Genomic DNA, 17816 nt, shown 5'->3' with positions numbered 1-17816 from the left:
TTACATTTTATCAAATCCTTTATCATTGAGATTTGTGTTCGCACGCGAATCGGACAATTTCATCGAATAAATTAAAAAGAAATGTTTTAATTACATACTGTTAACATTGACTAGCGTTTAGTGAGATCTGTGTGGTGTAAATTCAAATGCAGAATTTATTAGATAACATCTTAGATTATATACATGTCTAGATGGAGCGTCGCCCTACAATCATAACAAAAAAAACGAGTCAACAATTTCAAGAATGTGTGCGTGCAGGCGTCGTTTTACACTATGCATATATGTCTCTGTGTGCGTTAATAATGATACCTGCTACAACAATTCTCCCATAAATGACATAAAAATTATTAAAAATAAATATTAGACTTATTAAATACGACAAAGTCAATATATTATCGTTTTTATTTTTATTAAGTACTTACTTTTTTAAATAAATTAGATACACTAATTTAACAGTTTTACATACCAGTAAGTCAGTATCAGATCTCATGTTGATGATAGATTGATATGCGGTCGTAAACATAAAAAATATATATTTAAGAATCCGAAGAATTTAAATAATAAATACAATTCTCAGTGATGGTGTATTATAATATAATATCTATACTAATATCTTTGTATAGTACGACACAACTTAGATGTCGCATCGGCAAAATTCGTAAAACCGATCACATCCGAATTAAGTACGCTATCCCAAATTATCAATATTTATTTCTTATGTGAATATGATCTTTACACAAACGTAATAACTTGTAATATCATATGACCTAATAGATTCATCAATTTGACACGTCGATTTACATGTACTTGCTTTCTCTGACGCGGGAATCTATAGCGACGAATAGCGTCGAATGGCGCGATAGGGAGCTATTTCTATTGGTTGTATAAATCGGCAGTAATCGGTTTTACGAATTTTGCCGATGCTACATCTAATTTGTGTCGTACTATACATTCCACACAGCGTCATCTTGTCCCAAGCTAAGCAATCTAATGCTTGTGTTAAGGTAACAAAGGATAATTTGAAGTTCATGGGCATGGTCGGCGCTTTCACCTTAATAAAATCAATTAAATCAATTAAGCCAATTCAATAAGTATGACAATATTTAATATTTTAGCCAGTATTTGGAAATTTGAAATGAAAGATCACACATATTAGGAATCAATTTTAATTTAAAATACGCAAAATCTCTGTCAAAACAGTCACACAATCAACGAAAGTAAAATTAAACAAAACCAAAATCAATGACCTTCCCTTTGTATTTGTTTCTTGAAAAGTTTTCGCTTAGAAGCTACGTTACTATTTACATTTTCTAATTTTAATTTGTGGTAGTACCTTATCGCAAAATACTTTTCCATTACCAGCCTTATTAAATTAACTTGATGTATACTACCGCAAACATGACCCGATTCTACTGCAAAATAATTAGTGCCACCTACAAATTTTTTCATTACAGTAGATACTATTTTGGAATAATTAGTACTTGTCATTATGAAATCTTGTTTTATAAACTGGCGAATAACTGTTTCTGTTCTTTTGCATATATCATATACATCCTGCGAAGCATACACTAGGCCACCTTTATCTTTTATACACACTAACTTGTGAAACTGTAATTTTTCTTTTGTTATTAAAGATTCAATGCAAGCATTACATTTTATCTGTTTGCGTAATATCCTTACAACACAACCTGCTATATAGCCAACTATTTGATCAGTAAATTCGCATAATTGTGAACTGTCTAATAGTGATGTACCCTTATTTTCGTCCAAAGACAAGTGTTCTTCTTCACTTACAATTTCATCTTCATCATCTCTGCGTGAAAAAGGTGCAGTTTCGTTTATGCATTTAAGGGACGAAGAACACATTAGAACACTTATGTTCTCAAGGGGCACACAGTTTCCCGATTCGACTGATTTAAGCTCCATATGGCAAAGTAGCTTTTTATAAATACCTCTCAGCTGTCTGGCATTCGGATTGTCGTTACAGCCACCATGCATGCGTATCGATCCAAATAACAACTCAATATGATCTTGGCTAATACGGTATGTGCTTAAATATTTTAGACGGTTTGTTTCCACCAAATTTTCATACAGTGTCTTTAAGCTATTTATGCAAATAAGCACGCCAAGAAATCCTGTAAACGCTTGAGACTTGAGAACAGGCACATAACTTTTTAAAATAATTTTCTTTGGAGTTTGATGCTCCTTATAAGTTCTCTTTCTAGAAATTTTAAGGCTTAAATTCAGAATGAGTTGTTTTGCTTCTTCTAATACAGCAAACATTTCAACCTTATTTCTGGAAAATAAAGGATGTTTGCAACCATGGGCCTTTAAATTTCTAGAATTGAATATGTCAAAAACGTTATTCATTAGCAGTATAAACTTTTCAGTAGCTTTGCTATCTGAAAATCCTGGTAAATTTAGCTCTTGTCGACAAAACTTCAATGCTGTTGACACACTACTGCTCAAAAGCTGGGTGGCCAATTTTATATTCATTATGGAGTTCCGGAATTCCAAATGTTTTTTGGAAAGACGGTTAGCAAGATGTATACCCGTTTTTTCTTGCAACAATTCTAGTTTTTTCAAATACGACCAATCAATTTTTTGGTCATCATACAAAAAACTTTCTTTGGATTCCCAATGATTCCGTATTAATTTAACCATATGGCAAATGTCTAGGAACACTGCTACCTCATAATCAGCACATGGATGCTTAAATGCTGATTTTAGTTCTATTGGGTTGTCATACTTACAACCCAAAATCTGCATGGCCGACAAATTTGAACTATGACCGTCAAAGGTTAATGACATGACGTCAACACCAACTTCGTAACATTTGTGCAATATAGTTTTAATTATATTGGCCTTTTGTTCGCCATTCATTCCGTGGATTAAAAAATAACCTATCGGTAACTTCCAAGGCTCGTTCAAAGACACTAAAATAAAAAAATATGCCTCCGAAGCTTTAATATTCATATTTTCATTAGGGCCACTTCCCATATCTACGATACCTTCATCTTGCAAGGTCTTTCGATTAAAGCACTTTTGCTGTCTGATAGCCATCTCGTCAGCTATTAATGCGCAAATCATATTTTTATCAGATTGAGATCTTTTAGCCTTCAATATCTTAAATGCGTCCTCTGTTAAACCTGGTGAACCATCAATATTTGAATACCATTTCGATATTGTTTTTGGATGAGGAAGGCAACTTTCAAACTTTGTTCTAACATAATTATATGCTTTTGGTGAATAAAAATGTAAAGTCAAACAAAACTTCCTGAATTCTGGAGCATATTTTGTTACAGGTCTCTTGGCACCTCCTTTCAGTTTTTTATTCATATTCGCGTATAAGTCTGCAGCAAATACATTACTTCTTAAGCTATTGTGTATATCGTTATCAATATATCGCTCTTTCTTAAGTGTTTGAATGATTTGTTTAAAAGATGCAATCTTTTTTTGTAGTCGTAGATTCTTTTGCCTAAGTGATTTAATTTTTAAGCGATGCTTCCTGTCCAGCACTATTTTCCGCCGTAATTCACGTCTTAATTTAGCTTTCTTTGGAGTGTCAAAAATAGAGTCAAGATCAGAAAAAGATTTCTCCTCATCTAATTTAGTTTTATTTTGCACGTCTATTGTTTTTTTACTAATTGTTGCGTCAGATTGATCGTTGTTAGGTACTTGTTCGATTTCATTAATAGTTAAGTTATTATTAGCAGGTTCTTTACTGAAGCACACCTCATTGCAACTACTGGAAGGTCCAACTTCATTAGAATTCGATTTCTGAAAATAACCTATGGTTAGTTACATGTAATAAATAATCTATAGATAGTTTTTGTGAATACCACGATTTCAACTTTAACTAATAAACCGAAACATGAAGTACTAAATAACTGTAGGTACTAATAAGCATATTTTTAAACTATGTACACAAGTTACAACACAGTTTATTCAATTTCATTTTTAAATTACCTCTGCTATCTCAATATCATCAGAATCTTCACTTTCACTGGACTTGGCTGATGATAAAAATAATGCCTGTAAGAAAAATGTAATATTTTAAACAAAAAATAACTAAAAGAAAACCCGTACGATTTTATAAGTTTACTACTACTACTATTAATACAAAAAATAGGAATATTCTTGTAACCCCAAGTTTCCGTTTGGATACAGTACAGGGAACGTTTTTGGGTAATGGTACACGCATTTATAATAAAAAACCGGGAAATATAATCAATTTACCATTTACAAAATTAAAAAAGTTTATTAAGACTAAATTAATAAATAAGTCTTATTATTCATTAAAGAGTATTTTTTTTGAGAAAAAAAAAACGCCTGGATGTGGGATCGGGTTCCATCACAAGACACTTATAATAGTAAAAAAAAAGAACCGAGATGTGTTATTTCAGGTTATAAGCTATCTGTATAACAAAATTTCATCCAAACCCGTTTAGTCGTTTTTGCGTTAAAGAGAAAAAAAAACGTCCATACTCTCATCTTTTACATTTATAATATTAGGTATGATAAATTCACCTTGCTTGGCACTGCTTCCTTTGTAAGTCTTCGGCGCCCTCTTTTGTCGACAGTGTGTATATCCTTGCTGCGGAAGTGATCGGAACACACTACGGTAGTTTTTGTAGGTTTCCATGTGGCATCTCCGCGGCTTCTTCTAATGCGGTCTATCCATTGATTTCTGATAATAGGATTACTTGGTATTCTAAAATAGTAAGATGTTATGATGATCATCATATTTTACTAATTAAATAGTATTAGATATATTGAAAAGTCAGATAGCTTTTAAACGAGGAAAAAAATGGGGGTTAAACCCCTGATTTAATACCATTAATCAGTGTTATTTATAATTACTAAAATGTGAATATAAAGTCGTTACCAGGTAAACTATTTACCTAGCTAATAAAACAATACACAACAATATTTACTTGGCATCGACTCCGAAATCGTGTAAAGAATTATTCTATGCACTTTTGAAATCGGTTTAATTTTCCCAAAGCAAATATAATCATTAAAATGAACCCTTAAATAAAAAATTAACACGATTTATTTTAAGATAAAAACAAATCTTTTAAAAAAGAAATACTCGACTGCGTAAAATCTAACTTTAACTAAAATATATTTATTATATTTACTTAATTAAATATATACTAAAAAAAAAAAAATATTATTTGACCTATAGATTCCAGGAAAAGCTAATACGAATACCCACTAAATGACGTTAAGTTGGGGAATGAGAAAAAGAAACTGGCAACACTGATAAAATATGGCGTGTTTAAGTAATTATAAAAACAAAAAATAAATATGTAGTTTCTTGTTTACTTACCGATGATAGGTGATATTTTTGGTATTTTTTAACCTTCCTTTATAATTCCGGCACAATGTAATTGTACATACCGTCATTTTATCGCTGTTATTTGCTTCTTACTTAGCGCGCGTAATACGTAGTGACAGTAAAGCGGCACGATCTGTACTGATTAGCGGGTAAGCACTTGTCAGCCAATAGTTGGCTGACACTTTTTGACACGTTTTAGCGCACTTGACGCTCCATCTAGACATGTATATAATCTAAGGATAACATAAATATTAAAACAAAATAAACATATCAATCAGTACTTAATATTTTGATGTGGACTAAATAGTTAAGGATGGCCGTGGATAAAATGATATGGAAGATTATTTTGGATATTCTTGTATTAGCTTGCGGTGAGTACATAATTTTGTTAACCAATTAGGTACTTAGTGTATAAAGCGATCGTCTTTTTTTTAACTATCGTGTTCTTGTCTTGTCTGTGTGCGTTTATATGTGTAAGAAGCCATGTGAAGTGGTACTCAGGCTTGTAACTTTGACTTTGAAATCTACATTGTTTATAGTGTAAAATCTTTGTATTAATGAAATCCAATGACAATAGAATTATTTTGTAATAACTGTTTAAAGCGTATAAGCGTTAGTTTATTTTGAGGGAAAGCAAGTTTGATATTATTAAACTTTTAAGTGAGTTATTTTTTATTCACTTGCAATACACAAATACAACATAAAAAACAAATGACTTAATATTATACAATCTTTACTAATATTATAAATGTGAAAGTAATTCTGTCTGTCTGTATGTCTGTTACTCATTGACGGTGAAACCACTGAACCGAATTTGATGACAATTGGTATGAAGCAAGCTTGATTCCCAAGGAAGGACACAGGATTCTTTAAATCTAACAGCTGACGACCAATCGTTAAAACGCGAGCGGAACAGCGCGTGACAACTAGTATTTTATACTATTAATATCCCAATATATTATTTTATAATATAATTTAAATGTATATTTTATTTCCCATCACGCATATACAGGATGTCTATATAATACATTTATATTATGATTCATAAACTTCTTTCCTATATTTATGGTTACTAATTTTATATTTCTACGCTATTTACTTCAGCAATGTTCGTACTACACACTTGAAACCACATAGTATATGTAGTTTATATATGTAGTATTACATTTTCCTTATATGTTACCGGCTTACCTCTGAAACGAAGGTTATATAGCATTATCAGATGATCAGATCAGTAATTAGATGGGTAAAAGGTAAAAAAATGTGATGTACATTAATTTTCTTAACTAGGCGTTAGGGTGCAATTGACCACAGTGGCGGTTAGGGTTGCCAGGCTTCCGACTAAAGCCGTATATAGTTAGGCAAATTAAATATGTCCGGTATGTCCGGCTTTAGTTCGGTTTTTTCAATCGACTCGTCGCCCACCTGTTGCAGTTAATTTTAAAGTTATTTAATTAGATTTCAAGTAGATTTTCTGATAAATGATTAAAAAAGCCTGATAATACATATTAGTGTATTATTGCTGAGATAAAAAATATAGACAGGATTGGATGACACTCATAACAGTAACAGAAAATAAAAGTTTTTTTTAATGGTTCAAAATCTTTGTTTTACTAATTGATATCTAATAAGGCGGCTTATAATTTTCGTTTATTAGCTAAAACTTTAGCCGTTCTTAACCTCATCCTTTATTAAGCTAGATACAAAGAAATACAATTATGAAAATAAGAAACGAACTTATTGTTGTCTTTGTTTATCAAATCTGAGGCATAAAAAAATTCCCTCGGACAAAGTAATCCCTTTATAACGTTCGCGTTACAATTAAGTGCAATATGAAAAGTAAGAGATTATCTCTTAACAATGTTTACCTACTTTTTATTATTGTCAAATAAAATTTTAATGTTCTTAGAGGGCGTTGACCCCGAAATAATAAAATGACAACTATGGCTCTATATTATCTCAAAACAAACATTCCGTTGCTATCTATGACTATAAAAAACTAGCGACCTGCCCCGGCTTCGCACGAATGTAATGCTGTCACTAAATTTCCTACAGAATGTCTTACAACGTTCACAGTTTTTCAGTCGTTAGACAATACAAACCGCTCTGTCTCTGCGTTTTAAATCTGATATCTTCGAAAATATTTTTTGTAATTATCTGCTGTATATGTATTTAAGGTACTTAATTGGATTGGATTAATGCTGTATTGCTGAAAATCGCTTCGAAAATAAGCCATTATTTCTCGTAAAAAGGATAAAAAATTGTTATTGTGGGTTATAAGAGATAGACATATACTTTTTTGAAGACCTTTTTAAGGTGTACAATACTGTAGTACATTATTTTGATCTTTCTCGTAGGGTTCAGCCAGCGTTTGCAATGTAAGCACAAATAATGTGTTTCTCTACTATATTGTACATGTATTATACATATAAACCTATCTCTTGAATCGATCTATCTATTAAAAAAAAACCGCATCAATATCCGTTGTGTAATTTAAAAGATCTAATACATAGGGACAGACAGCGGTAAGCGACTTTGTTTTATACTATGTAATGAAGTTGAATTTTTCGACTGTTACAACATACTTTACACGAGGAGATAATTACGTACCAACTATAAGTTTTATCACTGAACTTAATATTAATTAATACACACGAAATAATATTATTATGTACTAATATTATCTTTAAAATTAAAATTATCAACTATTATATAGATCGACACTTTAAACACGGGGAATAATTATAATTGAAGAAAAGTAATAAACTTAAATATGGACATAAAAACTTTGAGTTTCGTTTAACGTAAGTAGAATAAAAATATAGTTTACATAGGCAGTGGTGACCGCTTACTTCGGACTTCATTTATCCGTCCCTATATCACAAAAAAATCTTTTGACAGACAGCTTAGGAAAAAACCCATAACATCGAAATCAGAGGGTACTTTGCATATTTATGTCTTATACTTCCAAAATTTTTTTTGATACTAAGTTCTTCCTAATGTTATATGTCGTGTAGGTTAACTTTTTTTCGATGACGATAATTACATATATTTACGCCTTAATCAGAAATAATTACGTACATATTTGCTGCCTTGCTTGTATTCTTAATTGGCACGTGTTCTATTTTATTTATATAAAAAATAATCTTGTCAAAGTATGGAAATCTCTTGTACAACATCAAAGATAGTTAAAATTTGTATTTAAACCAAACAATGGATCGTCAAAGTTTACAGCTTCGATACGGAAGAGGCAGTATAGCGTAAAATTGCAACTTCAATGTCGTTAAAATGTTGCGTTTACAAGCCAATAGGTACTGATCTAAACTCAAGTTTAAGATATTCATCGTATAAAAATGTTTTTAGCAGTTATTATCTTATGGACGGACGTTTGGTGATTTTAAAACACAGGTGGTGATATGGCTCCTAATCAAAAATGTTTATCTGTTACTTGGTGGTGAACTACCACCACCCAATCACCACTTACTTTACCGTTAAAAATGACTACTCATATTGTTGTATCGGTTTGAAAGCAGAGTGAACCGATGTAATTACAGGCACAAGGTGCATGCCTTGTTAGTTTCCATCAGGCATGCCATGTTAGTTCCCATCAGTGGCGCATTGGGTATATAATGAATGGTCAATGTTTCGTACACTTCGAATGTCTATGGACAGTGGTGAGCACTTACTATCAGCTGGCCCATCTGCCTGTTCGCCTAACTGTTATAAATTTAAGAAAAAAATATACAGTGGCATTTGAAAATAAACCTGTACACATGAGACCCCTATGTTTTTCCGAAGTAATTGGCGAATAATTAATTCGGCATTCATCGTCGACTAAGTATAGATGTAATAAGGTATTAAGGATGTAGAGAAAACAAAAGAAATCTAAAGAAAGTCAAAAAGGCACGGACGCAAAGATAACAAGCAATAATTTGTTCGCGCGGTCAATAAAGATATCAAACGTGTGATCTGGACGACCTTGATATAGTCGGGTATCACTGCTTCTGTATCAAATGATCTTGTATTTATTGGCACTACTTATTTGGTTTAAAGTATTACACTGTAATAATAACATTGAGCTTATCTTTGGATATCATAACGACCAATGGCACGCACCGGTGTTTTATATACAATTTCGCAAAAGTTAAATGAATCATGAAGACAATGTGCATCAATTTATGGAATACCTACAGGTATGGTTCTTCTGTGAGACAAAGTGGCGGTTTCATTATGAGAAATAAATTCCTCGGCTATTTATACCTTTTGAGTTAATGTTTTATGTTGATAACTTCCCCTTCGTCAAATTGTTATGATGAATGCATATATATATATATATATATGTATATAGTATATAATAGATAAAGCGTACAAGCGTACAAGTGTGTGACACGTATTAAGGAATCGGGACTGTCCCAATATTCTGAAAAAAAAACTAAATCTTTGAAAAGTGAAAAAACACCATTGCTGAAATAATTTACGCATTGAAACTTAACTTGTCTAATCCAACAAAATGAGTTTAAGCAACAAATCTATACAACCGTTTAATATTGTGTTAATTTCGTTTATTGATGTCTAACTGGTTTTATATTCTTCTTGATTGTGACTTATTAAATCCCAAAGCACTTTTTTATTAGAAGTATATATTTCAACATCTTGGCACCACTTGAAAAAAGGTATACCGATTAGTCTGCCTTAGGTTTAAGATTTTCCATAAAACTACATTTCATAATCAGTACTGGTTGCCTAACCAGGTACAGGAATGATTCCATATTTTTACTGCCTAGTAAAAATATGGAATGTTTTAAATTTATAATAATCCAAAACCCTTTTCACGTTCAAAAACTCCATTAAAAATGAATATCTCTAAAAACAACTGTATATATTTTTATCAAAAATTATAAACTCAAAAGAAATAAATAAAAAATGATTAGCTCTATGTATTTTTCTGTTCGTGAGAAATGTATACTCGTATGTATGTATATTTTTTTATCTATAATAATTTATAAAACTAGAACAAATCACTCGACAACGTTCTCTAGGAATTGTTTTATCTTATCGTATTACTTAAATAATTACATATTTTTACACATACTTTGAAATCAATTTGAAATCATATGACTCGTTCATGTGAGTCAGTGGTAATCTTTACGCTACGATGAACTATCAAGCAATGTATGTAATTCTCCGATCGGATCATCTTTTCATAATATGGCCTATTAAGATCAGCACAAGCTTTGCTAGAACATAGCGAAATATTTTATTTCAAACAAAGATTGACTTAATAAATTGGCTTGAATGTAGACTTCAAACTAAAACTTAACACTATGCAATTAAGACGGGACCTTACGAGACGGCGGGACGACGGGATGACTAGAAGCTTAACTAAACCCAACACAAAAAATCATCATAATCTGTAGAAACAGTGAACTTTTACCATAAAATATAGTACATGAATATATGTATACCTATATATATATACTCACATATACAGTAGAATTGAGTTATTTATTTTTTAGATCAAAACTATATATATAAATGATATAATGCGAAAGTAATTCCGTCTGTGACCTCTTCAAGCTAATGTCACTGAACCGATTTAGATGAAATTTGTAATGGAAATAGGTTGGGTTGCGGAGAAGGACATAGCCTTTTTAATTCACTCCTCGAGGGGATAAAATGGTGGGTGACGGTTTATGTGCTATTGGTGAAGTTTTATAAATTAACCGCGGGTAAAGCCGCAGTTCAACTACTATAATACATATATATATTCTTAATCTAAAGATTACCTCAACATTAGTAATTTAACTTTGGCATACCAATGTTTTTATTTAATATACTTTAAACATATATCAAATAGACAGTTCCAAATAGCAAGCAATCTTAACTGATTTATAAAACACGAACATTTTATAATGGTCATCAGGTGTAGAAAAAATCTTAACGTTTTCCTCCTTTTTTTCAGTGGGGGTACCATTGCTGGTCTTGCATCTATTAGCTGAACCGTACCACCGCGGTTACTTCGCCGACGATGAGAGCCTGAAGTTACCTTATAAAGAGCAAACGATATCCGAAGCTGTCCTAGCGGGAGTCGGATTCGCTTTAATTGTAGTTACGGTAACTTGATATTATATTATGTTACAATATATGAATTTTCTGCTTTGATTGTTTTTAATAGAGATTTTTTTTTTTAATTATTGATAAGGCTCAAATTGTACGAGTTGAAGAGAAATCTAGCGGATATTTTTCGCTTTTGATCGTCTATCTCACTCTCACTTTTCATATGTTATATTACCTTTATATTTTATGACAGACGAGTTATTAAGTCATTTTATAATAATGTAAGGAATATCACATATTTGCAAAAGTAAAAGTACATAAAGTCCTTAAATGTATACAAATAAGAAATAAAAATAATTACTGTATAAATCTTGACCGCGTGGAATGGTGGCAAGAATGCTAGCAGCAGCCCGTTGAATCGCAATTCCGATCCTCTGGGCTTAAAACGAATCAGCCCTTCAGTCACTAGTGGAGGCAATAAGGCGAGGTGTTATACAATTAAATGAAGATTTTTGTACTACTACTCCAAGGGCCAAGTGTATCGACAACAAATGGGACAAAGAAGTAAAAAGTAGTAAATTTATCGAAATCTAAGACCATCATTGTCATTGATTAGAGCTATATAGTATACATCATTTTTGTGGAAAGACAGTTGAAATTTAACAAAGCCTGGAAGTACTAACAAGTTTTGAGAAATCCGACCATACATCTGACACATCACTTGACTGTGACTGACTGACGATGTGACTTCTCAGTCACATTTCATTAAATGTATTTCATGATATAGCCAGCTAAAATAGACCACATCGTCTAAACATCAATAATTCATGATCAATCCACGTTAGGTAGTAGGCACGGTAGGAAAAATTGTCTATGGCTAAACACCTCAGGATAAATATAATATTTAACAATACGCCAGGACGTTATGTTAGAGTAGAGTCGGGGGACACTGTAGTAATGATCATAATTATACTTATACTATATAAGTAAGTACTAACTAAATACAACTAAGAACTCAATTGTATACTTACACAAATGAGTGGTCCCTTTGCCTATAGACAGCATTGTAAGAATTGTACCGACGTTTACATCGCCAATGCGGTGCCATACACGGAATCTAAGATCTTTTGTCATCTGTGCATACACAGCTAAACCATCATTGCTCAATCCGTCACCACATATAAATCATCAATTTACGTATTCTATTCGTTAATAATATTTATATATTATTTAATAAATGTTACGTTTTAAAAGGAATACACTTATACTATCTGACTTTGTATTAAGAAATCAATAATAATATTGATTACTTTAAATGAAAAAAAAAAAAAAAAACAAAAAACTACCAATTTTTGTATGACTCAGAAACAGTATGTCAAAAACACACAAGTTTCGCGCCAAAAAACCCCGGCGTCAGTGGCAGGCGATCATCCTTTTTTTTTAAATGGATAATGCTACAAGGTATAGAAGCATTAGGCGGTAAAGATTTATATGTGAAAGTAAATAAGTATCATGAGTATCCATGTAAGATAGGACATATGGCAAGGTTTTGCTACAATTCTATGGTATTTCAAATAATAAACGCCATATTCTAAAACATAATTAGTTTAACAGTATTAAGAATTTATTAACATTAAACATACATAGATTGACATAGAGATCATATATAATACTCTTGGCTTTAAATGAATCTTATTTCTAGGTTATATTAATCGAAATAGTTCGTGACAAACAAGGAAAAGGCGTTGGGGAGAAGTTCCTCTCTGGCTCATTGATATCAGGTTGGCTGTGGGAAAGTTATACGGCCATTGGCGTGTTTGCTTTCGGCGCGGCGTGCCAACAGATGACCGTAAACTCAGCCAAATACGTCATTGGAAGACTAAGACCTCACTTCTTTGATGTAAGTTAGTTATTTTTATTTCATTACATAATGGTAAATTTTACACGATTATTAGCCTTATATGTTGGTATAGCACATTCTTTACAATGTTAGTGTTCTCATCCACAATCCACAACAGCAATTTCTGCCTCGCACAATTATTCTGTGGTATCAGCTTTCAACGGTGGTTTTTCCAAACCGATACGACTTGGGGACCTTCAAGAAAAGGGCCTACACGTTTATTAAAGGCCAGCAACAAACCTGCAAGCCCGGTGTTGTAGATTTCCATAAGTGGTGGTAGTCACTTTCCATCGGATGAACCTCCTGGTCGTTTGCCACCTATTTCATAAAAATATATTATTATTGTACTGATTAATATATCCGTTGGCTTCAAGAGTTCAAAATGATGTGATCATGGTGAGCCGGAAATCAAATCCCACTTCTGGAAATTACAGATCTATTAAATTCTGTTCTCTCATTAGCAGATCGGAATTATGAATTTATATTTACTTGAGTCAGAAAGCAACTGCAGCCAGAGTTCCTATTGATATTTCGGTCATAACTGATTGCCGTCATACTCCCATGAGACTATGACGGCAAGGAAAAGAGGTCTCAAAATCTACTATAACACGAGTGCCTCCTACTAAGTTAACTAGGATAGTTCAAACCTTAAAATAACGCTAGGCACCACTGACTTTTCTTACCCCCTTTGTAACAAACATTGTATAGCAATTTTACAGTTACACAATTATTTGTCTTCTTACAAATGTCAAAATTTAGTATTTTATGACGGAAAAATAAACATCGCAAGTAACTTTATAACGCATGTTTGAAAATTTTGTACGGATTATCTAAGACTTGAAATATCTTCTCTAAGTGATGGAGTTTGCAATGAATTGGTATATATAATATTTATATAATTATTGCTCTAGGATTATTATTGATAAGTAAAGAAAAAACAACAAAATATTGATAATATTTCTGAACATTGCTTACAACTCTCTAGATGTCCCTAATTGTATCAGTGTGCGTTAAGTGCTTCTTGTCACTTCTTGTCTAAAAGAGAAATTTTAATTCATATACGAGTGTTCGCTTGGAGTATGTTGTGTTATTATTGTTATTGTTCTATTGTGCATAATAAAATATATTCATTATTATTTACGTTACGGTATTAAGCGTTACTAAAAATAACATGTGGTGTGTACCTGATAGTAAATGCATGTTATAAATAATTCCTAGATAAGATTTATTACCTTTAAAATACTGAGTCGATAAGAATACAATGAGAAAGTGAAAAGTAACTATAAAATAACATACGTAATTGTTCCAAGTACTAAATTAATTCTTATTATGAAATAATTATTTTTCTCGAAATTAATTGGAATGTTTTGTTTACCATACTTTATTTAGTGGTATTGCTTACGAATTATCTGTCTGTTTACGTACCAGCCACTCATCACTGATACATCCGCTAAACAACAGTACTAGTATACTAACAGTATTAAAATCTTATATAGTACTAGTATAATTGTGTTCCAATTTGAAGGGTTATAAGACAGTGTAATTACAGGCGAAGTCAGTGTAATTTTGCTTCAGCACCAACGTCTATGGATTTTTCATGAGGTGGCCCATTTGTCAGTCTGACTACCTAGTATATAAATATGCATATATAACTCCATACCACGATATCATATTCACAATATCCTTTCTCTGTCAAACTAATAACATAAAGGGATAAATTAAAGAAAAACAACTGTCTAAAAATTGTGATCTCAAATGGTCTTTAAGACATTACATTGGGTTGTTTTAACTTAATATAATCGGTAATATAAAATACGTATTATATTTTTTTCAGGTGTGCAAGCCATACACATCAAACTTGAATAACTCTGGTTACATCCAAGACTTCAGTTGCGCGAACACGAACGCAGCTCAGCTGAAAGACATGAGGCTATCGTTCCCCAGCGCTCATTCAAGCTTCGCGATGTATACCGCTATTTTCTTCATCGTAAGTTATTATTTCCCAGCATTTAGTAAAGTAAATAAAGGAAGTGAGGATGCTAGGTGGCGGGTGGTATGTTTCTAAACCCGATGTCTGGTCCCAGGCCCGATTTGGGCGTCCTGAGAAGTCACCCGCTTTATCGGTCGTAGCGAGGTAGTTAGCTACTGTAGTTCGTCGGAGTTCAAGCTTGCTCCACACCATATTTCATCAAATTCTATGATTTTGCTGTGAAAGACAGACAGACAGAGCACCTTTCGTATTTATAATATTAGGATAAATTATTTAAAAAAAGAACTGGCGAAATAAGTTAATTAAAGCTGCTTATGCGGATACTACAATTATATAAGTGTAAAAAATATAACTTCAAAGAACTTATTTTCGTTTCTTTTTTATTTTTATTTTATGCCTAGACGGAGCGGCATTTGGCCACTTAATCGTCAGTGGTCACCACCGCCCATTGATATCGGTATTTTCATCACCAAACCGCTATCAACCTTAGGAATTAAAATGTTATACTTGTGCCTCTTGTTATACTGGCTTACTCAAAACGGAAACATAGTGCTAGAATATCGGACTTGTACAAAGCAATTCCACTAATTTTCTTAATTACTTCATAATTCATATAAAATATATTCTCATATTTAAACAGTTCTACGTACAAGTTAAAGGCAGATGGCGGGGATCGAAGCTGTTAAGGCACGGGGTACAATTCGCTGTACTGATTGCTGCGTGGTACGTTGGACTGTCGCGGGTGGTAGACCACATGCACCACTGGAGCGATGTTGCTGTTGGCTTCGCTGTTGGTGCTCTGTACGGAGTTATTGTGGTAGGCTATCCATCTTATACCAAAATATAACAGTAACAAATTACGTTGAGTCTTGCATGTATTACTATATAATATAAAAAAGAAGCTTCTGAAACATGCTACATATTATTTGGATTTTTTAGGTAAATTAAATTATTACGGATTCAAATACCATTTTTCTTAATCTGTAAAAATAATAAAAGCACTTTTGGTAAAATAAAAATGGCAATTCTAAGATTCTATCACCAAAGGTTGTCTGTGAGAGATCGCTATAACTATAAGACCGCCTTTGCGCACTATTTATTTAAAAAAAAAATATGTTTGTCTTATGTATTAATGTATTAGTATTTTAAATAAATAAAATAGCAACTAATATCATCTTAAGATATATTTTTTTTAATATGTGCAATTAGTAAAGCGTAAAGGAGATACATATATGCAGGTTTCCTAACAATATTTAGCTTTACTAATGAGAACGAGAATTAAGAACAAATTAATTTCCGTCCTACTCACTCGCATCAAATATTACTATAATTTAATTCTGTTTTTTTTTTCTTTTCAGTTTGTATATATATTGAAACCTAAGAAGTACGGACTTCCCGGTACTTGGGAGATCACTCAACCTGAAATCCTACCGAGACCGGTGCTTTCTCGGTGATCTCGGAAATAGATGAAACGTAATATTAACAAAAGAATACATAAGACTTAAACGAGATTGACATTTAAAATGTAATTATCTGGATAAAACATATCTGCGTTCAGAATGTCGGCAGTTTCTACTAGATTCTATTTTTAAAGTGCTTTTAACATAACTGTACTGTCGTTCATTGGTTACTTATAGTGTCAAGCGCTACAACCGACCAATCACCATTCAGATGTTAAATTTAGTGAGCCGATTTCGTCCAATGTATTGAAAACTAAAAGTATTACAATTAACTTATTTATAAATAGCAGTAAATAAAAATAAAAGGCAACTATTAAATGCTTTAATAATACTAATCACTAAAAAGCTAAAGTTTATTTTATTTCTATTGATGTCATGAAATGGAATTATTTTCAACGAAATATAACGAAACCTTCATAAGACCTTAACGACTCGTTTATAATTTCAAATGGATAAACAGGCGGACACAACGAACAACCGCTAATAATTGTTCATTACATTATTTTTCTGTAAATTTTCCACTGCTGAGTATATTCCACCACGCTGCTCAAATGCACGTTGGTGGAATACACATATGGCTGAATTTCGTTGAAATTAGACACATGCAGGTTTCCTCACGATGTTTTCCTTCGCCGCTGAACACGAGATGAATTATAAACACAAGCAAATGAAAATTCAGTGTGCTTGCCTGGGTTTGAACCCGAAATCATCATTTAAGATGCACACGTTCTAACCACTGGGCCATCTCGGCTCATAGTACTTGGTCGCATAACGTTATACAATAGCGTGTCGGTGCAAAATGTCATATATTAAATTAAGCGAACTTTATCGTCGAGCATAAATATCATCTGATATATTTATCGCATTTAGGATATGGAGTAAAGAAGCATTAGATTTAGAAATAAAAATAAAATAAACTTACGTTTAAGTGATCAGTTAGAACTTACAGATTAACATATAAATGGGGGATGAGTTGTTAAACAATGCTCTAACTTCTTTCGAATGTAAATCAATAATGATCATTGTTTAACTTTACATACGCAAAACAAGTTTCGAAAACGTTTC

The 17816-nt window shown here is 32.3% G+C and overlaps 1 protein-coding gene across 1 annotated transcript; it reads left to right on the top strand.

Moving 5' to 3' along the window:
• The first annotated feature begins 35 nt into the window (after positions 1-35).
• Positions 36-17337, top strand: LOC125070318 (putative phosphatidate phosphatase). Its single transcript, XM_047680130.1, has 7 exons — positions 36-167; positions 5589-5715; positions 11307-11458; positions 13104-13301; positions 15136-15288; positions 15932-16108; positions 16650-17337. The coding sequence occupies exons 2-7, from the start codon at positions 5658-5660 to the stop codon at positions 16743-16745; spliced, it is 834 nt and encodes a 277-aa protein (XP_047536086.1). The 5' UTR covers positions 36-167; positions 5589-5657; the 3' UTR covers positions 16746-17337.
• Positions 17338-17816: the final 479 nt, after the last annotated feature.

The sequence above is a fragment of the Vanessa atalanta genome, chromosome 17 (assembly GCF_905147765.1).
Source record: "Vanessa atalanta chromosome 17, ilVanAtal1.2, whole genome shotgun sequence".
Taxonomy (NCBI): Eukaryota; Metazoa; Arthropoda; class Insecta; order Lepidoptera; family Nymphalidae; genus Vanessa; species Vanessa atalanta.
The sequence above is the reverse complement of the archived record's forward strand: the minus strand, read 5'-3'. Positions and strand labels throughout refer to the sequence as shown.

Excerpts from the sequence above, each read along its gene's own strand:
- LOC125070318 (XM_047680130.1), top strand. The coding sequence starts at position 5,658 with ATGGCCGTGGATAAAATGATATGGAAGATTATTTTGGATATTCTTGTA. Across the intron at positions 15,289-15,931 it reads ATACCGCTATTTTCTTCATC|TTCTACGTACAAGTTAAAGG; the intron begins GTAAGTTATTAT and ends ATATTTAAACAG. Across the intron at positions 16,109-16,649 it reads CTCTGTACGGAGTTATTGTG|TTTGTATATATATTGAAACC; the intron begins GTAGGCTATCCA and ends TTTTCTTTTCAG.